General features: G+C 51.2%; 1 protein-coding gene across 2 annotated transcripts in view; it reads right to left on the reverse strand.

The window, feature by feature from the left end:
* Positions 1 to 1921: 1921 nt before the first annotated feature.
* Ttll11 (tubulin tyrosine ligase like 11) overlaps positions 1922 to 27543 on the reverse strand; it is a 234034-nt gene continuing 208412 nt past the window's right edge. For both annotated transcript variants that reach the window (XM_057755098.1, XM_057755097.1), the window contains one exon: positions 1922 to 6586. In XM_057755098.1, coding sequence (XP_057611081.1) covers positions 6309 to 6586 — 278 coding nt within the window. In that variant the 3' untranslated portion in view covers positions 1922 to 6308. The remainder of the gene's footprint in view (positions 6587 to 27543) is intronic.

The raw sequence follows: 27543 nt of genomic DNA on the forward strand, positions 1-27543 counted from the left end.
GCTAGAGATGTGGGTCATGGCTGAATTCAGGTGGCTGGCAAAGCCCCTGTGGTCATGAACTTGGTCGCGTGTTTCTCCTGGGCCCCAGCTTTATAAAAGCCTGGAGTTTACTTACCTCACAGATAAGAGCTGCTAAGACAAGAACAGTGCTGGAGGCATCTGCTGTTAGTGTGCCTGCAGATATGCGGTTGCTAGTGCACCTGCAGATGCGTGGCTGTTAGTGTGCCTGCAGATGCATGTATGCCTGTTAGCGCTTGCAGATGCACAGCTGTCAGTGTGCCTGCAGATGCACAGCTGTTAGTGCACCTGCAGATGCACAGCTGTTAGTGTGCCTGCAGATATGCAGTTGTTAGTGCACCTGCAGATGTGTGGCCATTAGTGTGCCTGCAGATGCATGTATGTATGTTAGCGCCTGCAGATGCACAGCTGTTGTGTGCCTGCAGGTGCATGTATGTCTGTTAGCACCTGCAGATGTGCAGCTGTTAGTGTGCCTGCAGATGTGCAGGTGTTAGTGCCTGCAGATGTGCAGCTGTTAGTGTGCCTGCAGATGCCTGGCTGTTAGTGTGCCTGCAGATGAGCAGGTGTTAGTGTGCCTGAGGATGCCTGGCTGTTAGTGAGCCTGCAGATGTACAGCTGTTAGTGTGCCTGCAGATGCCTGGCTGTTAGTGTGCCTGCAGATGCGCAGGTGTTAGTGCGTGCAGATGTGCAGCTGTTAGTGTGCCTGCAAATGCACAGCACAGGTAAGAGTGGTGTGTCATGGAGTCACTCCATGACAGTGGACTTGTGGCTGTTCGTTTAGTGATGGCCTAAAAGCTGGCTCCAGTTTCTGTTATTCTGGTTGTGTAGAACAAAATAGAGATCTTCATGAGGAGATTTGGTTCACACCCCTAACTTGCAAGGTAGAAGGACAAGGATCCCCCTTGAGTCCCCTCCTTTGTAAAAGAATAGCCATGCACACAGTTTTACAGTGAACTGCTCACATGGTGGGGGAAGCTGCTTGGATTAAAGACAGAGGTGGGGCCTGACCCTCTGAGGGACTATACCTGATGCCCAGGGTTTGGGGGAAGGCAGCTGGGTGAAGAGCCTTCCTGGTCTGGACAGTCTCAAATTTGAGCCCCAGAGACCCAGGTAACCATGCCAGGATAACCTTGCGGGCAGTCTACCATCTTCCCCACGTAGCTGGGGGTCTCTCTACAAGAGACAGTGGAGTGACAAAGAGCCATGACCTGTGGTGACACAGGAGCCTGGCATGGTAGGGGTAGAAGGCATGTGTGGGATCTGATGTCACTGGGGTGGGGGTGGAGACTTCTGAGGAGCTGGGAGGGTCTCACTTTATTTTAATTCTAGGCCATCTGCTCCCACTTCCCACCAGGTGGGCCCCAGTCTGAGAAATATTCAGAGTGAACATATGCTGCTCCCGGGGCGGGGGTGCTGGGAAGAGGCGTCTGTGGGGGTGGGGTGGGAGAGCCCTGTTCTCAGGAGTTGTGGCCACCAGATATATCCGTAGGACTCCTGTGGCCTCCTTGGTGAGAGGCCTTGGCATTTCAGTCTCGGGCGGGCGAGGAGCAACATGAGGTGACTTCACATTCGAGGAGCTCTCTCAGGACAGACTCCCTCCCAGAGTCCCTGACAGGTGGCCCACCCTGCTGAGAGGCTCTTCCTCCAGCAGACTGAGTTTGGAGGATATCCCAAATCCTCCCTCTGACTCCCCCAGGACTTCCTGGATCCCTAGAGACAATAGCTCTCATGCAAACACCAACCATGTGGGGAGGAAAAAACAAGAAAATTAAAAGATGCCCTTTTCTTACCAATTGACCCAAAATGAACAAACATTGTCCCCCTTGGCAGGTTTGCTGTCAAAGATTACCACACACACAAACCCTGTCAGAACTTTGTAGCTGTTATACATAAGCCTGTGGTTAGCGGCACTTGGCTTCATTTTATTACTGCATTTTACAAAGTTACCAAGACAACTGAGGCTGTAACAGAGCCTTGACTACATGCGCCATGAAAATTTAATAAAGAATTTTGAAAGGCTTTTAAGAGGTGGGAGTGGCAGGGGGAGGGGGAAGCGAGGCTTCAGCAGACTTCCAGGAGCCTCTCCTGCCAGGGCTCCTGGCCTGGCAGCGGTGTTTCCTGGTATCTGTTGATTTCAGCATATGGAGACCATACCTTTCCTCAACAGACATTGTGAAGACACTTCCCAGGTGCCAAGTCTCATGCCAGGCTCTTTGGGTCTATTTTGACATGATCTCTGCTGCACAGAAGAGGGACGGGTGTCAGGAAGGAAAGTCACCCATCCATGGCCAAGCAAGTTCACCCTCACATCAGACTTCCAAAGCCTCTGGTCCTTTCAGAGGGGACAGGGACTCCTTTGGCTTCTCCGTTCTGATGTGAAACAGGGAAAATATCTCTACAGCCCATCTGAGGCTTGGGGGAGTCTGGATGGTTCCTTCGGCCCACAGCCCTGGCCCGAGTCTATAAATGCTCCGCCTTTCCAGGCACTTCTGTGTAAGCAGGGTTTGCGACACAGAGCCACAAAGAGCCTGTTTTCCAAATCACTCTCAGAAGCAAAAAGCCAAAAACAAGGAAAACATTAGTGACTTTGTCATTTTATGCTGGAGCTCAGTGTGTGTGTGTGTGTGTGCTTGTGTGTGCGTGTGTGTGTGCATGTGTGTGTACATGTGTGTGTGTGTATGCATGTGTTAGTGTAAACAGAGGCAGTGTGTTTTTTCCAGTTAAAGCGAAAGCAAGACTTTTGGTTATCAGAGGAGACAACTGGAAAGTATTCTGCAGAATTTCTTTTGTCTCTGAGAACAAGAAAAAAATGCATTGTTTGTGAGAAATTGTGGGAAAATTTCATTCACATTCATCAGTTGAATTGGGAGAGTGGCTAAATTATCAATGGAGGTTAGGCAGGTTTCAGGCTACACTGCTCACTGGTGAATTTCCCTCATTGAGCATGGGCAGCTCTCTGCCTCTGGGAACACAGCTCCCAGACGAGGGCTCGTGAGTCCTGAGCTTCAAGAGAAGGCACCCAAAGCCAGTCCAGTCTCACAGAGCTGAGGAATAAAGGAACTAATCAAGGAATGAACGTGGCGGGGAGAGCGTGTGGGTGTGATCCATGTTGGAGTAGTTCTCTGCCAACCACAAGGCCGAGTCCAGACATCTGAGGCACGGCATTTCCCAGCCTGTGAGCGTCTTCAGATGTGTGCAGATAAGAGGCAGCAGGGGTGGGTTGTCTTGGCTTCGTCCATCTCCCTGAACATTATTCAAGGAAGCTTGTCATCATCTTGCCTAATGTCCCCAAAATTCTGAGAGAAGACATCACCCACATTTGGGTGGTTGAGGACCTGGAGTCCTTACAGGCTTCGTGGGCTTCGGGGTCAGAAGAATAAGCTGGAAGGCTCCAAGTCCCTAGACTCCCCAGGTGTACTCTGATGCAACATGCAGCTTCCCTGCCACACAGGCTGCAGTGTCTGCTCAACCGGGCTTTGGACAGGTGTCAGAACTAGTGATGGTCCCTGTGTTTCACTGGGCAGTTTGGAAGATCAGACAATAAGAGAAATTGAAGAGATCCCTTTGAACTGTGGAACACTGAGAACAGGTTCATCCACACAGGAAAAGGAGTTTCTCGAATAATCTAGTGAGGCTGGAATGTTTCTCACACACTTGTCCAGCTCCTTCCTGACTAGCTGCAATCATAGCACACCACCGTCTCCGAATGTGTGCTGTGACCTCAGACGGGAGGCAGGGTGGATACCGTTGGAGTCCAGGGCTGAAGGAGAGGGGGTGCCCGCTCAGGGATAGGCCTAGGTCCTGAGCTGAAGGTCACGTGGAATCTGGCTGTGGAGAGACTCAAGGATCAGCAAAGCCACTGTTTACTCCTGGGGTCACGGGACAGCTACCATGCCCAGGAACGGGATCAGCCAATTGGGAATCTGGGGATGTTCAGCCAAATAGCTCGGCGAAGCTTAGAAAACCATGGTTCCTAAGGGCATCCACAGCACATGGAGAGAGGGCGCGTGTCTCCTCACCTAGAACTGCTCTTTGCTGCCACTTCAGCAAGCATCTCTGCCCCTTAGCAGCTGACCTGGATCCAACAGCCCATGCTGGCCCTGAAGACACAGCTGGGTTCCCACGGGTAAGCACTGCAAAGGGGACTCTCTGCATTCCTGGGCATATATGGAAGAGGCAGTCCTTTCTGTGAGGGGGAAGGGAATGGGCTGGGGTGAGCTGCAGCGGGCTCTAGAACCGAGCCTCTCCAGAAGTTGTTTGCTACTGGCCATAGGGCTCTGACTGGACCAGGTAGTGGTAGCAGCAAGTGCAGGGTGGGGAGTTGGGGGCAGCGGCCTGCCAGGGTCTTCCTGTCAGTGGCTCATTGTTTCCCTGGCCACAGGTTCTAGGAGCACTAGGAATCCAGAAGGTAAAACCAGGCCTATGGGGTCCTTGCAGCTTCTAGAGAAGAGAGGGAGAAGCTTGATCTCAAGGTCCTTGACTGGGGACACTTTCAGCAGGGATTTGTGGGCTCCCTGTGGTCTTGCTCCCTCCCAGAAGCTAGGGAGGGAGGGGCCGAGGAGTATGGGGGCAGAGGCATGACTCTATCTGGGAGAGACTTGCTGAGGGCTAAACTAAGAAGACAACAGAGAGTTCCCTGGGATAACATAAGGGGAGACACACAGCCCCCACCAGGCCGCCAGGAGGCTCCAGGAGGCCCTGTTCTGCCAGAGGAGGGATGAGATGGGCATCTGGCAGGACCAGCATTTCAACAGCTCCACTGGACCCTCGAATGCCCACTATGTCCTTGTAGACTCCTGGCTAGGCTGAGGGTCACGGTCCCAGCCTCCACCAGATGAAAAGCTGAATCCAGTCTGAAGGCTGGGACCTCCCTGGGGGCCATGGTTCTCAGGGGGCCTCTACAGAAGAGACTAAGACCCCAGCCAGTCACAGAGCCTGCAGCACTCAGCAGAGGTCCCTGGGCCTGGATGGGCTCTCTGGCAACTCCTTCCCTGCAGGAGGAAGGAGCCAGCTGGATTACTTTCATCTCAGCCACAGCCTGCAAAAAGTGAGGGGCTGGTCACAAAGTGAGTAAAGGTAGTAGTATCTCTGGAAAACTGGGGTGGGGACAGAAGTCTCCTAGTGTGCACTCTCAATTCTGAAAGTATTGGGGGGCAACTTGTCCGCAAAGGGCTTTCCCAATCATCACTATAGAGTCAAATCCCCAGGGGTGTGGAGCCTCCCAAGGGCTTGTGCTACAGACTGAGCGGCTCTGTAACCAGGGGACCAACGGTGACCTACCTCTAGATGACTGTGCACCATAGAGAGGCCATCTCTCACCGTGGGTGCTGGCATTTTTTATATCACCTCAACATGGCTGCAGCTCTACCTTTGAACCCTTTTCCCCTCGGCTCCATGTTGGCGAGCACTTTCTGAAGACTCATTTTGAGAATGTGTCAAGTTAAAGCTCTGTTTAATAGACCCTGTACAGCTCCCGCGCGCGGCTGGTCAACAGGATCCCCACAGTAGAGCATCTGAGAACACTGATTGCTCAGGTCCAGGTCCCCATGCCCTCTGCACACAATTCTTGTCCCGCCTCTCCTCTGGGCCTTACGTTCTCCCCTCAGCGCTGACAGCACAGTGCCGGATGCATACACAGCGGCTCTTGGTCATTGGGTCAGCACCCCACTTTTGCAGGGTTCCCCTGGAACCTGGATGGGGAGACTGAAGAACTTGTTATTTCTTAATTAGTAATAAATCAATCACTGCAGCGACAGGCAAGTTAATGAAATAAGTGAGGTTACTCTGTTAAGTACACCCATATAGCACATGATTGGGGTGTCCGCCATCTTGATAATCTACTTCTTTCAGAGGACAGGTGGAAGGAAAGCGATGCTTCGATCCTGAGCTCCGACCAGCAGGCTCGCGGAGGCCCCAGCAGACCGCAGGTGTGACCTCGCACCCACGGTTCCTCGCTTTGAGATGGTCTGTCCTTTCTCCCATCCTCCACTCCTCTGTGGCCCCAAGCACAAAAGAACTGCCCAGTTGGTGCTTCCCAGGAACCCGGAATAATAGGTGCCATCTGTCACAGCTCAGATGTCATATGTCTACTGATGACTCACAAACACGGTGGGTCATGAGGCGCTGGGAGGAGGGTGGGCAAGAATTAGCCATGTGAGGTGAGAGCCCTGCAGAACACAGAGGACTCCCAGCCATTGCAGCTGGGACCCTGATGGCACCCCACAGATCAGGGCAGCCCAGGGTACTCAGCCTCCGAGTGCACACCTTCTTCCAGGACGGCAGGGGGGCCTTCAGGACAGAGCGTGTCTAGAGTGAGACAGCTTATTAGCACCGATTATGCGGGGTGCAGGGCTGTCTGCGGCTGACTGGGTTGTGGGGTTGGTCTCCTGAGGAGGACTGCTTTGGGGGCGCCGGCCCCGGCCACACACCAAGCGCTTCTCATCCAGCAGAGACAGGTGGTATTCACACAGGTCGATCAAGGAGGCCACCTGCTCATGCAGAGGCAACAGCTTGAACTTCCTCTGGGCCAGGAAGAAGAAAGCCTCGACAAATGCCTGCAGACACATCCCTGTGGGTAGAGAGATGCTGTCAGAGAGCTGGTGGTACCCGGGGAAGCTCACCCAGAGCACAAAGGCTGGCAAGAGCCATTCTGCTCACCACACCTCCATTCGGAAACTACACGGGGCAGCACACGGAGGGCCTTCCATGCCCAGGCTCTCTGAGTTCAAACAGCACATGGAGGGCCTTCCATGCCCGGCTCTCTGAGTTCAAACAGCACACGGAGGGCCTTCCATGCCCAGGCTCTCTGAGTTCAAACAGCCCCAGGAAGTAGATTTACTTCTTTCTCAGATATGGGGAAACCGAGACACAGGGAAGTGGGGAGACCTGAGTAGAAAGTGGTGGTGCTTAGATTTCAGCCTTGCCCCAAATTTATTCCTGGGCACCATGATAAAATGCCTTCCCGTGAAAACCCAGCTCCCAAACTTTCACCATCAGAGAGGGTAATATAGCTATCAGTCCAACAACTGTGCTCGCCATCCTGAGACAGTAAACAGTCAACTGTAAAAACCTGAAACCTTAAATGTAAGGCTTAAATATTAAGGTTTATGCATTTTGCTACTTGTAAAATTTACCTCATCAAGTAAAATAAACCCAGCCTTCTCTTTGGTTGTCGTGTTGTGAATGTGACTCCCCTTGCACACCACATGGCACAGATACTTGTGCTGAGTGCCTAGTCTCCTGCTAATGGCACTATTTGAGAAGGTTCTGGCAACGTCAGCTTCCTACCCGAGGTGCCCACCTGAAGGAATCTGGTCACTGGAAGCATGCCTTTGAAGACTATACCTGTCCCTCTGGCCCCTACTCTTTCTTTACTTCCTGTCTTTCACAGGTGACCAATCTCCTCTGCCACTCACTCCTACCACCATGAGTTCTGCTCAAGTACGTGGGGCCAAGCAACCATGGATAAACCCTCTGGCACTTGGAGGCTAAAACTCTTCCTCCCATAGGTTGTTCCCTACGACGCATCTCAGTCACAGCCACAGGAGAATAATAAACACGCCAGCAGCAGGGAAGTTCCAGGATGCATGGTGTGCCGTCCCCACCATGCCCTGGAATGTTCTTCATAAGTTCCTACCCGTTCCTGGGATTTGAGGTCAAAATTTCAAGGTCAGAATTAAGCAGGCCCCCTGGTATATTTGGGTCTCTCAGTGTTGGGCCTAGGACCTCAGGCCCATGAGCGCTCCATAGGCTCTACCGCGGACCTCTGTCCTGGCCCCACCTGCTTTGGCATCAAGTGGCAAAGTAGAATTTGGTGCAGTTTCAGGTTTATGGATAAATGAACAGAAAGTTCCCAGGGGCCCTTGTGTCATGTAGCTTGTCACAGTGTGACCCACTCGTCCCAACTGGCCATCTAGTACGGAAGGTGCAGGTGTACGTCTGGGCAGGTTCTTTGCTTTCTTTTCTGTGGTTCTGTATTTTCGGGAAACGTGGAAGTCAGGTGTGTCTGCTTAGGACATCACATGGAACAGTTTAACTGCCCCTCCCAGGTGCCTGGCTTGCATCTGCCATGCCTCCTCCACCTCTCCGATCCTTGATGAACCCATAATTTTGTTATTGCTCTAGCTTCGCCCTTCCCAGAAGGCAGCCATCAGGGCTGCTGCCTTTCAGAGACTTCTTCCACTCAGCAGGTTCCGCTGGTGTCTGTGTCTTCGTGTGGTTTGGTGTCCATCCCCCTTCTAGGACAGGGTTTCTCTGTGCAGCAATCCTGGCTGTCCTGGAACTTTCTCCCTCTTTTAAATTAAGTTTTGAGGTCACCATACATGTGGTGGGGGCTCCGTTATGGACTCTCCATATGTAGCTTCCATTACTACATTCTCGTCTCAGCTGTCCACCTCCCCACCACCCTTCCTCATGCTCCCCTTCCCCCTCCAGCCGCTTCTCCTTTCCCCAGCTCCTCCTCCATTCTGCTTTCCAGAACATTCCATTCATTACTGACTCTCTTTCGCATTTCCTTTAAGTCCCTTCCTCTATTCTCAAGGCCTCTTTCTAGTTTTGCACCCATAAACACACTTACATACACATCACACACACGCAGAATTTTAAATTTAGAGGGAATGTGAGTTATTTTTCCAGGCCAATTGAATCCATTTCCTGCAAATGTCATTGTTTCATTTTTCTTTGACTGTATGAAATTCTGTTTATATATGGACCATGCTTTCTTCATCCATTCATTCAGCATCCGTGAACATCTGTGCTGCTTTCATTTCTTGACTATTTCAGAACTTGAAAGTGCAAGTGTCTGTGGTGTTTTGGTTAGAGTCCTGTGGAGCTATTCTAGGCTTAGTTTACTGGAGAAGCCCCATACGGATGTACATGGTGGCTGCCTCAGTTTCCCCTGCACCAGCAGCGAGGATGCATTCCTCTTTCCAACATCCTCAGCAGCATTTGTTGTCCTGTGTATTTATTTAGAGACAGGGTCTCCCTGCGTAGACTGGCTGGTCTGGAACTTCTGTGTAGACCAGGCTGGCCTCGAACTTACGAGTTCGGCCAGTCTCTGCCTCCTGAGTGCTGGGATTAAAAGCATATGCCACCACCACCGGGCATTTCTCAGTGGGATCTAGAGCTCAGCAATTAGGTTAAGTTGACTAGCCAGGGAGCCCCAAGGATCTGCCTGTTTCCACTTCCCTAGCGGATTCCGATCCTGTCCCGCCATGCCTGGCATTTCCCATGGGTGTGGGCTTTTGACTCCAGACTTCATGACTGCGAGCGTAGTTTGCATTTTACCAGCTGAGCTACCCCCCTCCTCAGGGCAGTCTGCTCTGGATCTCCCTGGCAGCCAGGGGCACCTTGGCAGGTACCTTTACTGGTTGCTTATGTTTCTTCTTTTGAGAGCTGTCTGTTCAGTTCATCATCCCGTTTGCTAACCAGAGAACTTGGGGTTTGATGTCTTTGTGGTAGTCACTGTATCTTCGACATCAGCTCTGTCAGATTCTGTGGGCTGTCTCTGTGCAGGAGCTTCCTAACTTCATGGAATCCTTGTTGTCAGTTTCTGGGATTATTTCCTGTGCTGTTGGAGGCCTGTTCAGAGAGTCCTTGCCTGAGTTCACACCGTGAAGCCTTTTCCCTCTAACCCCTCCTTGCCCTTTTCTTGGCAGCACCTGCTCCAGCCTGCAGCCTGCTTGGTTTTGTTTTGTGGCCCTTTGGCTGTCCTCATCTTTTTTGCTTTTTGTTTATTTCATCGCTCTGTCCCAGCGACAGGAACCCAGAAGGTACTCAGTATCCACAGGCAGATGACTGGCTGGGTAGATGGTGGGGGAAGGAGGCGCTTTATAGATATTGTCACTGACCCTCCCGGGGATCATCATTGTGCTCTAAAATGAGGAACAAGGCAGAGATGAAGCAACCTTGTGAGGTCAGCAACGGAACAGCGCCCTAGGAAATCAGTTTGTAAACCAAACTGTGTTGAATGAAAGGTCCTGAGCCTTCCCAGCGTCCATATGAACATGAACTCAGGGATCCTCAGGAGGTGACAACCAAGGCCAGCGTCGGTGCCTTGCAGCATGCTAGTCAAGGCTGGCTCTGCTGGCTGATCACCCCGTCAAGTTTGCAGGCACTGGCTGCCCTGGGGCCTGAGAACACCTTTGACTTGGTAATGCAAGTGGGGCGGAAAAGGCAGAGGCTTTGTGGCTCTGCTCTTGCTAGATGCCCTGCCAAGTCCCTTGCCCTTCAGGAGGAGACAGCAAGGGATGATGGACTCTTCTGTGTAAGCAGAAGCCTGCTGTGGGCAGATAGGGAAACATCTGCAGTTTTACTTGAGAGGCAAAGATGTCCCAAACATCTGCGCTTGGCTAGGTTTACTAAGGAGGGTCGTGTGTGCATTCTGTGCATATGAACACGTATGTGTTCGAGCATAAGAGTGTATGCACGTGAATGTGTATGTTACAGTTGGTTGGATGGGTCAGATAAATACAGTGGAAGATGCTGGACTCTCAGCTAGAGAAACAGTCACCCTCCAGCCTCCCAGCTCTGTGGTCTAAACATTTCTCTTGAAGCCTGGCCTCACTGGACACCGAGGACTGTGTTACAGACAGTGATCTCACTAGACACCGAGCAAGGACTGCATCACAGACAGTGATCTCACTGGACACCGAGCAAGGACTGCGTCACAGACAGTGATCTCACTGGACACCGAGGACCGCGTCTCAGACAGTGATCTCACTGGACACCGAGGACCGCGTCACAGACAGTGATCTCACTGGACACCGAGGACCGCGTCACAGACAGTGATCTCATTGGACATCGAGGACCGCGTCTCAGACAGTGATCTCACTGGACACCGAGGACCGCGTCACAGACAGTGATCTCATGGGACAGGAAGGGCTGTGTCTCAGACATCTGATAAGATAAAGAGCTTGGGCCAGAAAGTAGACCAGCCACCTCATCAGTAATGCTGATTACATGAGCTGACACCGCTTACAGCTAGTCTTTCTCAACAAAGGGAATGGCCAGCTGTTTATGCTCTGGCTCAAGCCTCTGGTCTAGGCTTTGACCAGCAGTTTGCAGGTCACAACTCTGAGTACTTCCAGTGTCCACACAGGGCAGCGCTAATGGTCATTCCAATTACCACCGTCTTGTTAAATGTGGCTTCTGGTGTGAGGCCAAAGTGTGCATGCAGTTAGGTCTGGGGGCTGCTGGCGTTTGGACCACACTGAGCAGCAGGATGGAAAATACAGCTCTTGTACCTCATGGGATTACTCTTGCTCCCTTCACTGAAGACTTCCTGTGATTTGAGCTGTCATTCACAGAAGGAGTATGTCAGGAAGGGTCCATGGCTGGATTGTTTGGATGAGGGCATTCTGAGAGAGGAGGTTTAATTCACGATCCTTGGCATCCTCTTTCCTTGTCTGTCTTCTTTTCAAATTTCCTAGAGCAATTGTGTATGAAAAACATACCAAAGATATATTTTGTCTTTTGAAACAAGTGATAAAGGGGCTCACCTTCTAGTCCAGGCCAGCCACAGACTTATACAATTCTCCAGCCTCAGTCTCCTGAGTGCTGTGATTGAATGTCTGCACCCTCACACTTGATTTGGAATGGGGAATTAGAGTGGGTGGAGGATGTGGCTACTGGGTATTTGTTTCTTGTTTTGTTTTGTTTTTCAAGATAGGGTTTCTCTGTAGTTCTTTGGAACCTGTTCTGGAACTCACTCTGTAGACCAGGCTGGCCTCAAACTCACAGAGATCCACCTGCCTCTGCCTCTTGAGTGCTGGGATTAAAGGCGTGTGCCACCACTGCCCGGCCAGAGTACTTACTTGCTTCCTTAATGATGGGCCTGAGTTTGAAGTTGGGTACGCATATTGTTTTGAAAAAATACAATGCAAACACACATACACACACACACACACACAATTATCATTGATGGGTATGTCTCAAGACTTTCCAGAGAAGCCCTGAAACTATAGCCAATACAAAATACTGTAGTGTACATTTTATATTTTCCCCTCCTATGACTTGCAGCAACATAACACAGCACAAGAATTAGTTCGTCTCTTCCTGCTTTATCCCCTGATGTCACCTTTCTGTCACCCATCTTTGTGCTTCGGCCACTGCTGGGTAGTAAGGCTCACTCCAGCCTAAGCACAGCCACGCTGAAGCACCATATACAGGGTGGATACACCGGATGAAGGCATGATTCATGGTCTGGTGGAATAGAACAGGTCAACCGGGGATTCTACCATGGGATTCAGATACATAACTCACAACATGGAAATTATTTATTTCTGGAAGTTTTCCTTTAGTATTTAAAGGCTGATGTTGATATTGGGAAGCTAACAAGAAAGTGATGCTTTGGATAAGGGGGGACCACCATAAAGGGAGAATAAAAGCGAAGATAACGGGCGGTGCCTCGCACAAAAGTGTCGTCCTGCCTGGCGCACGCCTTTAATTCCAGCACTCGGAGGCAGAGGGAGGCGGATCTCTGTGGTTCGAGGCCAGCCTGGTCTACAAAGCTAGTTCCAGGACAGCCAGGACTACAAAGAGAAATCCACTCTGGAAAAGCAAAAATAGAGGAGGGAGGAGAGGGAGAGGGGGGAGAAAAGGAGGGAGGGGGAGGGGAGAGAGAGAGAGAGAGAGAGAGAGAGAGAGAGAGAGAGAGAGAGAGAGAGAGCCATCCTAACACTTTAAGCAGGAGGGAGGCAGCTTACTGCCCTCCCCTCATAGACCTGTCCATCTTACAGGCCCCCCTGGGTCTTTACAACCCCCAAGGCCATCATCATCACCATGGAATCCTTGCCCAGCACCATCGTTTTACCCAAGAGTCAGTGTGTAAATCCCCAGTGTGTAAATTCCGAGTCAGTCAGTAATCTACAGCATGAGGACCAGAGCCCAGCTCTCCCTACGTGCGCAGCATAGGCTAAAACCACACAGCATCCCACTCCCAGAGTAAAGTCAAGGGCAAGATAATGGCAACCTTCAGACTGTGGTCCAACCACTTGGACTTTGGAAAAACAAAGATTACAGAAGATTAACAGTCATTATACCATTTAACACAGCAATGACAGACCTAGAAACTTCCCAAATACAATGCACTCTCGCACGGGTGACTCATTGCCAACTCTGCACAGTATAGACCTTCCACAGTGTCTTAGCTAGGGTTTCTGTTGTGAAGACACATCAAAACCATGGCAACTCCTTTTTTAAAATTTTTTATGATTTATTTATCTTTATTTTATGTTCATTGATGTGAAGGTGTCAGATCCCCTAGAACTGGATTTTCAGACAGTTGTGAGCTGCCATGTGGGTGCTGGGAATTGAACCTGGGTCCTCTGGAAGAGCAGTCAGTGCTCTTAACTGCTGAGTTATTTCTCTAGCCCCCCATGACAACTCTTACAAAGGAAAACATTTAATTGGGGCTGGCTTACAGTTCAGAGGTTTAGTCCATTATCAACATGATGGCAGTATGCAGGCAGATATGGTGTTGGAGAAGGAGCTGAGAGTCCTATATCTTGATCTGAAGACAACAGGAAGTGAACTGAGACACTAGGCATGGCTTGAGCATATGTGAGACCTCAAAGCCCCCCTCCACGGTGGCACACAAACACTTCCTCCAACAAGGCCACACCTTCTAGTTCTACTCCCTATGAGCTTATGGGGGCCATTACATTCAGACTTTGGCATACAGCATTAGAACCTTTTCTGCTTTTCCGTATTTTTCAAATGGTATCATGTGTGCTCACTCTTGGTAATAATTTTAAAAAAATAGAAAAAGCTTATTTTTTAAACAAATACCCTAATCATACTCCAGGGTACTGGTTCTCTGAGGCTCCCCTTGGCCACCCAAAGTGGAAGTCAGCTACATTTCCTAGCGCTTCTCCCATTACCTCCTACTAGCTACAAATCCAAGCACGCATGGTCTCTCTCCCTGGGAGAGAGGAGTGTTCTGGAGGCATGCTCGAGACACGGGTGCTGTGACGGCCGCCATACCGAACCACATCGACAGACACTGGAGCAGCTGGGGCAGACGCACGGACATGCTGACTAGGGGGTTCTGGAACTTCAGCGCCCCCTGACCACCCGAGTGGGGAGGGGTATGGGAAAGCAGATAGAGGAAGCCAGAGCTTCAGATCCAGAAGGCCAAGGTGGGGCCTGAAAATCTGCCTTCATCAATTCCCACATGATGCCAAGGGCTAGGGACCAGGGACTCCACTTGAGGATAACCCCTTCCCCCAGCTGAATCCTGCCTGGGTAAACTTTACTCTTAATGCCCTAAAGTGAGAGGAGCTTGACTTTGGGCTAAAGACGTTTTTTAAAAGACATTTATTTTAAGTCATTGATTGAGAGAAACACAACCCGTTATTTTTAAAAGCCTAATGACAGATCTGAGAAACCACAGACCTGTCCCAGTGGTGTGCCGAGCCCTCCCGTGGTTTCTGAGAGACCACACACTTGCGATTCTAGTGGCCTCACTGCCCAACCACTAAGTGGGGAGACTTCCGTGACCTCCTGGTCCTTGCTTCCATCGATCGTACTAAGGTATAATAGGCTAGGAAAGTTCTAGAAGGCTAGGGTCACAGATGGCCCTGTAGACCATGGCAGATTTCCCACTGAGGAAGGTGAGAGGCCAGCAGGGTGTTTGAGGTAACAAGATGGCTGCCATTGTATGTTGAAACCAATATGGGGCATGTATGAAAGACAAGGATGCTGCACCAGTCCAAACGAAAGCTGACAGGGGCACCTCGCCCTCTGTGGTAGTGGAGGGGACGGCAGTGAGGGCTGAGCAGGCTCTGGGCACAATCTAAGAAGGGTGTCAGTGCACGCCGAGATCTGCCCGCTGGCCAGATGTAGGTGTGATAGAAAGGCAAGCATCCCGGTGAAGCAGGGCTAGGAGACCAGCTCCAGGAGACAGGCCTTCTCTTGGTTTGATGCACAAGGTAGTTGGAGGATCTTGTCAGAGATGCAGTTTTCTATCCCCTTCTTCTCTTGGACGCCTGTTGTCAGCGATGCATCAGAAGATGCCTTTGTCATAGCCGACTTGGGGGCCTTTGGGATGAACACTCCAATGTGCTTGTGTCTTAAGGAGGCAGCATGGTGAGGAAGCCCAGAAGATGCTCTCTGAGAAAGCTAGCACTGCATGTACTGGCCTAGCATGAGGGTGGCGAAGAGCCCTTGAGGATACTGGGAAAGCCTTTTCCTTTAAACACCACTGCTCACCACCCCTGTCCTCAAGCGGCCCATATACTCGAGGACAAAGAGCAGTCAAACTTCCTCACGCTTAGAGGCTGGAGGGGCCAGCAGGCTGAGAGCGTGGTCAGGCTCTGGGAGGCAAATGGCCCCCTTCTTACTGAGCCTTCGTAAGTCAGAGTGTGTGGTCATGCCCTCTGCTGTCTCTTTTGCCCAGGGAACTAACACAATTGGAAAGGAGCCTCATTCAACACCAGCCGCTTCCTTAGAGACTTCCTTGATCCATAATCCAGCCACAGGGGATAGTCCCAACATGGAAAGTGGAGGAGGGTGCTGCACTCCAGTCCTGCTGAGGGGACCCTGCTGTGTGGGAAGACTCTAAGTCTCTGCGTCCCAGAGACATTTAGGAAAGAGTTAAACCCTCACCTGTCTCCCTGCTCCTGCGCCCGTCACAGGGAAGACCACCAGCTGGGCTTGGGCTCTGGAGACATCTCCTGACTCGGTACAGTCAAAATAACGAATGTTAGTTCACAGTTATTGAGTCTTGTTATGTGAAAGCCCTGGGATAAAGACATTGTTCAACCGGATTGTACCAAAAATCTTATAAAGCAGGTGTTCTTCAAAGCCATTTCCCATTCACGAAACATGCTAAAGTCACGTGGCTGGCAGGTGCGGCCCGAGCAACAGTCTTTAGCGTTTTGCTCAGTGCTGCTTTGAGTCTTCAAACATCTGGCCACTTCAGAGTTGCCCCAGGACTGCGGAGAAACAAACAAACAACAAGACACTTAAAGAAGAAAACAAAATTCCAGAAGCAAACTCAGTCTCGGAGCGATTAAGGGTTGAACACCATCCATGTCTCGGCCGGATGTCAAGAAGGACAGACAAGGTAGGCAAGATCCACACGTCTCGCATCTGTGAACACGCTTTCCCCACACCTGAAGATAAGTGGTGGGGCGGGATCTGAAACTTCGCTAGAGTTGGTGGATGTCGCTGGAGAAAGCTAGTCTTTGAAACGTTCTGATTGCAGACTCATGCCTCTCACCGAGATGGCCATTGCATATTGAGATAGGGTCACCGACAGGACATGGCCTCATTCTGTCAATCAGCAGGTGACTGAGGGCCCTCTAGCTTCTGCTGGTGCAGGGAGGCCTGGAACACGTCTGACCTGAGGTGAGCATGGCAGCTCCCCAGGAAGCCCATCTTTTAAGGCGTAAGGATGGAAACAGGGTCAAGGGCTTTCTTGGTGCATTCCAGTTCACAGTATCTCCATCTTCTCATCCAGCCCTGAGATGTGTGTGGAGGAGGCTACTGGTACATGAACTTTCCACCTGAAGGTGAGGGACACATACCAGTGGCCACGCAGTAAGCCAGGGTGACTCCCTAATAGAAGAGGTAGCATTTCAGCCCAGGTCTATCTCATACTCAAACCTGCATTCTTTTCCCAACCTAATTAAGCTTTCGTCACATTTGATGGCTATGCATTATTTTACAGTTTCCAGGACACATTTACATATTTGATGTAATTAAATCCAAATCATTGTTGACAGCCAGAGATAGCATCCCACACTGAAGGCGAGATCGATCTCTCCCTTCCCGTCAGTCTCGGCTCTCTCACACTATTCAAATCAAATCTTCTTCTTACTCAACGAGAGTGAGGGCTTCTGCCTCCGAAGTCCTAAGTGTGCACACATACTATGTCTGGCAATAAAGTGGGGTGCTCTGACAAGAAATCACCTCAGCAGCCCCTCCCCGTGAATCACCGTGGCCTCTCCCATGCATTGCCGTGGCACCCAGAAGAGCCCTCTGCTAGGAGAGAAAAGGGACCAAGTCCTCCGTTAACAATTCCTAGCCTCCTCCCTACTCCTGTGGTGCCCAGCAGCCTGGTGCTCTGTTGCACAGACAGTCCTCCAAGCCTGGTTCTTGGGTCTCATAGATCTCAGTTCCCAAGAGATGGCAAGGGGCTCAGTGAATGGTGACTGGGACTCTGGCTGGGTCCTACCCCAGCTCTGCCACAGACAAGCTGCCAAGTATTTCTTTTCTCTATGCTTGCTTGTCTTCATCTCTAAAGTGGGGACAGTAACATTTGTCCTGAGTGGCTTTTCCAAGGAGCCACTGGACAAAGGCAATGTAGGAGTCCAGAAGCTGGCTGTGGGCCTGTCTGTCTCCACTCGCCTTCCAGGAGTGCTAGCTTCTGGCTCTGGCTTTTCCTTTTACGGCTGGCCAGCCAAGGTCACAGAGCAGGACCTTGGGTCTAGTGTTTCTCTTTTGGAGACTAAGGTTTCTTGAGATTCTAGAAATACTGGTAGGTAGGTGATTTTATCTTCTGGATGTCTAAAATAATGAAATGATGGTTAGTGTTGTCAACTTGGTTGAATCTAGACTCACCTGGGAGATAGGCCTTTAGGCATGCCGAAGGGGGATTACCTTAAGAGCACTAAGGTGGGGTGGCGCACCCACCGTGGACAGCGCCATTCCCTGTGTCAGGGGTCCTGGATTGTGTAAGTGGACTAGCTGAGAACTAGCATTAATTTGCCTCTTCTGACTGTGGATACCACGAGACCAGCTGCTTCAGGCTCCTGCCGCCTTTACTGCCTTGATGTGATGGAGTGTACCCCAGGAGTGAGCTAAGATAACTTCTCTTCCGTAAGTGCCCTTCTTGTTTTATAATAGCAACAGAAAAGTGACGGGGATGGGACAGCTAAACCAACACCAGCTGCTGTTCCTACCATGTTCTGCCGGATAGCCCCCCCCCCCCAGGCCCCTTCCATGCCCCATGGTAGTCCAGAGGCTGGCATGATTACTCTTCATATTGCGGAAGCCACAGTGTGCAACTCAGAGAGGCCAAGGCAGGTACCCAACATCAGGTTCTCCTGGCTTAGGTCACATTTCAGAGATGGATGGTGTCTCAGTGGCTTTCTGCTGCCGTGGCAAACCATGACCAAAAGCAACTAGGAGCTTACAGCTCCCAGGACCGGAACTCAAGCTGAGGACAGAGAGGACAGAGAGGAATGCTGTCCCTGCTTCTGGAGCTCCTCCCGGCCTGCTCAGTCTGCTTTCTTATAGAACCCAGGACCGCCTGCCCAGGGACAGCACCGCCCACAATGGACTGGGACCACTATCACCTCAATCAAAAAAATGCACTGCAGGTTTGCTTTCTGTCCAGTCTGGTGGGGGTGATTCCTTAGCTGAGGTTCTCCTTCCTGATGGCCCTCGCTTGTATCAAACTGACCAAAGCTAACTGACGTAGAGCTAGTCCCGGGGTCCCCCACTGACTGGTGTAGAGCTAGTGCCGGGGTCGTCCCCACCACTGACCCTTACTCATTTCCTCTCAAGCTGGGGTGGGGAGGAAGGCCCCTCAAGGCCCATCCTTATGGGGAAGAAAGGGCCGCAATCCTCCTGTGGTAGCCCCACGCACACGCAGTCCCTGCCTACAAGCGTCACAGCAGGAAGAAGCCACTACTATCACATTTGTCCTTGTCTGGATGGAAAAATGAATAAGTGGCAAGACAGAGCCATAAATAGAACTTGCAAAATCATTACCCCAGAAGCCCACAGCACCCGGTGCCAACATGAGCAGAGATGAAAGCACCTCCCCCACCTTTCATTAACCAAAGGTCACAGACTGGCCCTGGGGCAGAGTGGTCCAAGGTCCCAGTCCCCTCCCATCTGACATCACACCTGATCCCACCATAACAGACTCTGAGTGGAGATGGGGCCTCAGGAGTGGCCATTTGCTTCCCTCGCTGCTTCATGCCACTCCAGATAGTTCTCATGTGACCAGTAGCTCCACGGGCATTCTGAGGCTCAATACTCATTCCTCAGCAAGTTGCCAAATCCCACATGGACCATCAGAGACAGCACATTCCAGGCCTCTAAGGAGAACTGTGGATGTGTACCCCGGATCACATCTCCAGCTGATACCCTCCACCTCCCAGCTCTTCCTCTGGTTCCAACCCTTTTGTTTTTGGGCCTGATTTAGGGGTTGGATGAAAGGATGCAAAGTTGTCTGCGTCGACCTTAGGTTAGGCTCAGCACGACCCTCCATGCAGGTGCTGCCTGGTGCCTGCCTTCTCAGAGGCGAGGAAGGTGGTGCCGGAAGCAAGAGCACAGAAAAATGTGACTTCCTGTATTGTCCTGTGAGGTTCTGGAGGGCAGACTGTCATTTCTGACATCCAGGGCCCCTTGACTGTTTCCAGGCTTGGAGCACCCACTTTCTGCAGTTCCCCGAGGCCCCTTGTGGCTGCTGTGTGATCTCATGGGCTCAGCCTGGGTCCTGAAATGGGCGAGGCCTCTTCCCATGGCCTCACTTTAACACAGGATGAGCTTGACTCTTCTGTGACAGCCTTGGCCTGTGAGGCCAGCCACTGTATGAAGGCAATTCCATCAGGAAGACACGCAGATTCATAAGCTTCTTCCCGCGCTGGGCCAAGTGGAGAAGGACAGATGTGGAGAGGGTGTGGCTAGGGCTGGAATCCGAGGGGGGAGATTATTGTTTGTAGTGGAAGGAGATAAACTCCCACAGAGGAGACTATCAGTGTAGATCCTGTGAAAGTCTGTCTTCTCCAGTTCCTGGGCTTGAAAGTGTGTGCTGTGTGCCATCTCTGATACACAGGGGTCTGTAGACATCAGTAACTCATCTGTATAATACTGTGTTGTATGTTGTTTTTCCCTTTTCTTTCTCTCTTCCCTCCCTCCTTTTTTCTTTCTCTTTCTTTCTTTACGGGCTTTTTACTAAGTGGCCCAGGCTGGTTTCACTCCCATCTTCCTGCTTCAGGCTCCCGAGTGTTCAGATCCAAGCCTGGGCCACCACACTGACCAAGCACTGTTCTCTTTAACCATGTCTTCTGCCTCCCTGTATCTGCATACACACATCTACTCAGCTTTTCAGACTGCACACAACTTTCTAGCGTGTGTGCCATGAGCTTTAAGGCCCCTCCTACTGGTGGACACTCCAAATGTTCTTCCTTCTCTCCTTCTTTCATGTGCTGTGGTGTGTGATGCTGCAGTGAACATCTCTGCACATCTATCAGCCATGCCGTGCTTGTAGGAGCCATGCCCTTCTTCAAGGGGAGACTGCTGGGTCACATGGGTAGTTACTGCCAAAGTCTCCTGGGTCGGGACCCTGAGAGAACAGCAGGAATACTGCACAGGAGGACCATTTTATTTATTATTATTATTATTATTTTGGTTTTTTGAGACAGGGTTTCTCTATGAAACAATCCCATCTGTCCTAGAGCTCGCTTTGTAGACCAGGCTGGCCTCAAACTCACAGAGATCCTCCTGCCTCTGCCTCCCGAGTGCTGGGATTAAAGGCACGCGCCACCACCTCCAGGCTGTGATCTTTTTATTTATTTAGAGACAAGGTCTCATGTAGCCCAAACTGTACTTGAACTTGCTGCTGATCCTTGACCTTCTGCTCCTCAGGTCTCCACCTCTCAAGAGCTGAGATTACAGGCACGTACCGCCCTGCAGTGCTGGGGATCAAACCCAGAGCTCCGTGCATGCGAGGCAAGCTCTACTGGCCCAACTACACACTCTGGGGGAGACTTTTATAGTGAGAAGCTAGGTCATGCAAAATGCTATGAAAGGGCTTTCTTGGGTGTCACAGGGCCTGGCAAGAGGCCTTGGGGCAGTTGGGGCAGCAAAGAGAAGAAAGGCAGGTGCTTAGAAGCCTATCTCTTTAGAGGATACCCCAGCGGTCTTCTCAGCCAGCAGCCAGCCTTGGCCACCCCAAGTGGAACTGGCTGCCCCCACCTGCCCCACTCAGGCAGACCTCCCAGGTGCAGACCGGTCCCCAGAGGCACAGCTCTGCAGCTCTTCCTTCTCGATCAGCTCAGGGTCACTGGGGTCTAGTGGGACTTTGGGAAGGACTCGGCCCCCTTCTGTCCACACAGCATCTCAATTTCCCCTGTATCTCCACCCCCACCCCAGGGGCCACTCTGATGCCTGATTTCCCTGTGGTCCTGAGGGCTCTCACCCGACTGCCTCTCTTTCATCCTCCTCCCAGTCATTCCGAACCTGTGCTTTAAATACCTACAGTGAGGCAACCGTGCTGTCTAAATTTTCCCAGTCCTTATCTGCAGGCCACAGGGCTTTGCCTCTGGGATGCCTCATTAGCATCTCAAAGAATCTGTTGAAGACGGAGTCTTGGTTCTGACTTCCCAACCTCACAAAGATAAATGGCACCTCCACCTGCCTACTCACCAGGAGCCAGAAGCCTGGGGTCAGTTTTGAAACTTCCCTCCCACAGCCTCCTTGCCTGTCCCCCCAAACACTTACACAGCCCTGCTCTTTACCTGCCAGGCCTGGGACTCCTGCAACTGTTATGCCCAGATCAGAGTCCTGCCCACCCCAAAACCAACCAGGCAACCAAGTCCTGTATGCAAAAGCAAAGACCCTTTATTCTTACACAAGTTTGCAAACTTGGTTTCTCCATGTGTCCAAGGTATTGGAATGATCAGAGAGCCCGAGCTCTGTTAGAGTTGGGTAAAGGTGGGGGAGATTTCTAAGGTTCAGGACCTCTGATTGCCTGACAATTGTCTGGGGGTGTCCTGGTGAAAAGCGATGGGTGTGTGCTGGCAGGTGACCCTATCTACAAAGGTTGGAACGTTAGGAATTTCCTTTGGGATGGTCTGTTCCTGGGTGGTGCCTGCGTGGTCTCAGTTTGTGGTCTTTCTTGCAACCAAATATCGCCTTAGGAAAAACTACTGAGACCCAGGCCTCTATGGAGCTTGTCACAGCTGGGTCCTCACCTGTCCCATGGCCTCCAGCACCACCTGCATCCCCGGACTAAAACTCTGAGATAGACCCATGCTCTGCCAGCAAGAACTGTCCCCAAGCCCTCACCCCTTCTCCAGACGCTCGGCCTAGCAAGGTCCTCTCCTTATCATTCCACTTTCTGTCTCCAGAACACCCTGGTCTCCAGCACTCCCTCTGGCGGCCATGTCCTTTTCTGCATCTTTCCTGGTGACCCCTTGTATCTCTGTATCTACTGACTGACCTGGCCTACCTCCTAAGGGAAATTACTGTCTGTTACTCTAACTGAAATTTATTTTCCTTTACAGAATTGTCAAATATGCCTTAATTACAGGATGTTTTTCTGTTAAGTGTCTGCCTCTGCTCCAGACAAGGGCTTGGATGCTCCAGGCAACACCTGTAGGCGCAGTACACAGCCCAACTTCCTACTAGGGCCAGGAAGAATCCAGAGTGGCTCTCAGCCACTGTGTGTGAAGGCAGGAAGCACCTCGGGTGAGCTGTGTGGTGGTCTGGGCCTCAGGTGAGCTGTGTGGTGGTCTGGGCTGGTTTGCTGTACACTGGGAACCTCAGCTTCTACCCTGGTTGGTGGGGATGTGGGGGGGAGGGGGAGAGGGGGTGAGCCATGGGTCTGGCCTGGGGAGGGGAGAGGGGGTGAGCCATGGGTCTTGGCCTGGGGAGGGGAGAGGGGTGAGCCATGGGTCTGGCCTGGGAAGGATACCCATGAATTAGTCTTTAAGTCACCGGAGGGACTCAAGCCTGGAGGGACCTTGCAGGACACCCTCCTCCCACACGCTTGTGGTGGCCCCCCACTTTCCAAGATGGGCAGTGTTGGCCGTTACTTAGTTGCACCTTCTAGACTTTAGAGAGACTTAAAGGTTCAGCCTCTGAGGGCGAGGAGGTGGGCCGTGGGGGTGCTACCCACTCACTAGGGGACCCAGCCCTGTCCTCAAGGGCTCCGGGCACTCTTCAGAGTCTGCCTGTCACTTCGAGAGGTGAAAGGAGGCAGAGGAGTGGGTTTCAACTTGACTCGCGTTAGGAATGTCACATTAGCGCGCAGATGAGAGGGAGGAGAATGCTCTTTTATGCGGGAGTTTATTTTTGTCACTTTGTCAGAGAGAAATTGCAGCCCTGGGGGCACTGGAGCTGCACAGAATTACCCAAAACATTAATATGCAAATTGCCTTCTTTAGAGAGGGAGGGTAATTTCATTAGTGCGCGGAAATCAAGAAAAAAAAAACAAATTAAAAAAAAACAGTTTCTTTCTTGTACCTTGCCAGGGAGCAGTGCTGTCCCAGAGCTGGTTAGGGCCAGGGCACAGGGGGAAGTTAGGGAGAACCTGGAGCTTGGTTAGGATTTTGTCATCTCAGCACACAGCTGGGTGGAGCTGCAGGTGACTACCTCCAGACCTCACTAGCACGAGAATCAACAGAGAGCCAGATGAGCACCAGGAAGTCCCTGTGGGGCTGGGAAGCCACGGCTCTGAGAATCAGAACACCCCTGCTTGTGTGGACATTCAGTCACCCATTCTTTCTAGACGATTCCACTGGGCTAAGCCACTGGCCCCAAATGAGAGCCAGGATCCGGCAGAAGGCGCCTGTAGCTGGTGGAGAGGGGGTAAAGTGTGCTGAAGAGATATCAGGGATGACCACGGAACTTCAGGAGGAACTGTCTCAACAAGGGCCCGCTCAAGGCCGTTAGGACAGAAACCTTTGGAAAGAGGGGGAGGGAGGCACGACACAGGACACAGCCCAGGCCAGGGGGACACTGTGGGTGGGGGTGGGGTGGGGTGCAGAAGGAGGAGACATTGGCAACAATGCCTCTGAAGGGTATAGGTTCCAGCTTTACTCTGCAGTTGGCAGGTAGCTAACAACCTGTAGGGCTTGCTTGTAACAGAGAAAACCACGGCGCTGCTGCGGGATTTTAGGAGGGAGGGGGTTTCCCAGCTCCGGGTGCCAAAATGACAGAAGGTTCTATGAGGCTGCGATTACATAAGGTTCCCTCCTCCCTTTGCAGCAGCAGGAAAAGCAGGGGCAGAGACGCCCACAGCTACCAAGAAGCACCTAGGTGATGTCAGGTCTCTCCCAGCAGTTGTGTACAGTCTTCCCAGGAGGCCACCGGTGCCACCGCCCCCAGGCTCAAGATACCTTCCCTTGCCCTTACTTGGATGACACTGTGACAGGTACCCATGGTGGGGCACAGGGCACTTCGGAGAGCTCCAGTGGTTGTCTTTAGGGAAGCCCAAGGGGAACCGTCGTTGCTATTGGCATTTGGAGATGAGTAATTCTTTGCTGGGGCTGCCCAGGGCATCATGGGAGCTTGATAGCGCCCTCGGATTCTGCCTGCTAGATGTTGGTGTCAGCTTCCTATCCTCAGTGTGACCAGACATGCTCACACTCCTAGGGGACTTGGGGTTCTAGTTTTAAGCCATATGACTTTCTGTGGCAATGGAATGAGTGCACCTTAGAAAAGAGGCCTTGATGCTGAGCTCTTTGCTGGATGGTCTTGGTCTGTCAAGAGAAGACATTTTCTGACTCCAGACCGGACGGCAGGACTTACTAGATGACTGTTGACTCTCACATCCCCAAGAGTCCACAGGAAGTCTCCGGAGAGCCTCTATGGAGAAATGTCTCGGGGAGACTTGTCACTGGGATGGACCGACTCTGACATGACATTAGATTCTGAAGAGAGCAGCGCTGCTGCTCACATGCTGGGCCACCTTGGGCATATCAGTTCTCAGAAGCTCAGCTTTGTCCTCGGATCTGGGTTCGAAAGTGCACCTTACAGAGGCGGTGGGCAAAATGTCACATGCTTATAGAGGCCTTCCCAGTTTTAGTTCCGACATGTATGGAGCTCAAAATCTCACCCCAGGCAGAACAAACTGAAAAGCAATGACTTTTCTTGAGTTCAGGGGCGAATTGAGAGATCATGGAACCAACTGCCACGCTGAAAACTGGAGATTCAAGCGATTCAACAAGGAGAGAATCAAGGAGGGACAGAGGCACCAGAGCCTGTAACAAGAGAGACGCATTCATGGTACCGGCTGGCTGATGGGAGCTGAGTGTGAGCAAGTCCGGGGCGAGTGGTGGTGGTCACACATTCATAGATGAAGCCCCAAGAGCCCCAGAGGCTTCTCAAGATGCAGACTGGCGGAAGACCCAACCCCCTTTCTGGCAAGGTTGCAAGGAAAGAAACTCTGAAAATATCCAGACCTTTCTCCCTAACAAAGGCAAATGCCCCAGGCACCTGGGGAGACAATTTAGAGAGCTGGCCGCACTAACTCCAGCTGGCCGGTCCACCCAGAGGGAAGAAACTAGGGCTGAGACGCCCTTGCGAAAGCCTTGGTTGTGAACTCTGGCCCTCTGTAAGCTCAGGTTCTTACAGAGCTCTTCCTCCGTGGCACCTGTCCTGGCTAGTTTTATGTCTGCTTGACACAGCTAGAGTCACTGAGAAAACACCTCCATAAGATGCGGCTGTAGGCAAGCCTGGAGCACTTTCTTAACTAGTGATTGATGGGCAATGGCATCCCTGGGCTGGTGATCCTGGGTTCTATAAGAAAGCAGGCTGAGCAAAACATGAGGAGCAAGCAAGTAAGCAGCACCCTCCAAGGCCTCTGCATCAGCTCCTGCCTCCAGGTGCCTGCCCTGTTTGAGTTCCCGCCCAGACTTCCTTCAGGGATGGACTGTGATCTAGAAGTGTAAGCCACCAGGTTGGTCATGGTGTTTCATTGCAGCAATAGGAACCGTGACTGAGACAGCACCCCAGCCCAGCACGCAGTGGAGGATGATCAGGCTCAGTTCAAGAAGGAGTTTTTTAGAGAAACCGAGGCAATGAGGGGAGGAAAATAAAACCAAAGAAATGAGAGGAAACACGGGCCTCTGGCTCCAACAGCACAGCCAACACAGCCAGGGCCTAGGCAAGATAAATATAAAACTCCCAGAAACAAGGACCCAGGAGGAAGGTAAAAATATTTTGAACGGAATGAAAATGGAAACAGAACTAACTTGCTGAAATGTGTGGGACGCCGTGAAAGCAGCGATGTGGTTAGCCAGATTTCCAGCGTCAGACACGAGTATTCAACAACAGGTTCTCATGCTGGCTCTGGCCGTGTGCTCCTTTAGGCCAGGACTCAGGAAAGAGGCATGTGAATCTCTGGGAGTCTGGGGACACCCAGGCAGGGCTGCATAGACACCGTGTCTTAGAGGAAGAAGTTTTCGTTCCAGGAAACAGGAAAAAGAGCAGATTCAAAATGGCAAAAGAAATGGTGAAAATCAGAAAATAAATCAATGAAAATTAGGCAGAAAATCGATAGAGAAAAATCAATGAAACAGAGAAACTTATCCTTGGAGGAAAAAAAAATCAATAAAATTGATAAACCTCTAGCCAGCCTAACTGAGGAGTAAAAAGAGATCATTAACTACTAATTACACATTACCAGTATCAGAAATCTGAGAGTCCTAAAAATTGCGCCAGAGATGTTCCTCCCAACCCCAGGGACAGTACTGGGGTAACAATGTAAATTTGGTAATTCAAACGAAACAGACCAGTTCCTACAAAGATAGAATTTACCAAAATTTACATAAGGAAAACCCATAATCTGATGAGCCTGTTATCTCTTAGAGAAATTCAGTAAATAATCCAGAGCCTCCCTGAAGGCTCCAGGCCCCAGCGGGCTTTCTGGTGAGTTCTCCCCGACGTTTAAAGCAGAAATAATCCTGTTACATTAGAACCTTCTAGAACGTAGAAGGAACTCAGATTGCTTAGACACGTGCTGCTTAGTGTCAGCTCTCTTTGTTCTTACTTTGGTTTAATTCTCTTATGGTCTGAGAGCAGTTTATCTAACTCTCTACTTAAAGTGGTCAGGCCTGAAGGTCATCCCAGCTACAGGGAGGCTTCAGTCCAGTCTGGGCAGTTTAATGAGAGTTCATCTCAACAAAACCAAACAGCACAGGGTGGAGAGGCAGCTCAGCAGGAGGACTTGTCTATTATGTAGGAAGCAGGCCCTGGATTCAACACCCAGTTTACAAAAAATAAAAATAAATGTTAACGGATGTTTTAGGGCTTAGAGCACACTCAGTTTTGACGATCCTGAGTGCCGGTCTTACTGCGTGACACCTTTGAGACACATAGGGACGTGCTGTTCGGTGCATCTGTATCCTGACCTGCTTCCTGACTGGCTAGCCTGTCGACTGCAGGTGGGGATGCTGAGGCTCCCACGATAGCTGCAGAAGCCCTCTCCACTGCCAACAGGTGCACTCATACTAAGCATTTTTACATGTGGCTGGAAAACTGCTAACCACCCACCTTTGTCCCTGGCGGTTTCCCTAGCTCCAGGGTCTGCTCCAACAGCACTGTTCCATCGCGATCTGCGCTGTGTGAGCAGGAAATGGCCGGCTTCCCTCTCTTTCTCGTTACCGGTGTTTTTAAGGTTTAAACGGGGTTTCCCTAAATAGCACAGAGTTAAGTCTTGTTGGTATATTTTTGTTCATTTATTTATTGGCAGGGTCTCACTATGTAGTTTTGGCTGTTCTGGAACTCAGAGATCCTCCTGCCTCTGCCTCCCAAGTGCTGGGACTAAAGGTGCGTGCCATT

Source organism: Chionomys nivalis, chromosome 22 (genome assembly GCF_950005125.1).
Source record: "Chionomys nivalis chromosome 22, mChiNiv1.1, whole genome shotgun sequence".
NCBI classification, from domain to species: domain Eukaryota; kingdom Metazoa; phylum Chordata; class Mammalia; order Rodentia; family Cricetidae; genus Chionomys; species Chionomys nivalis.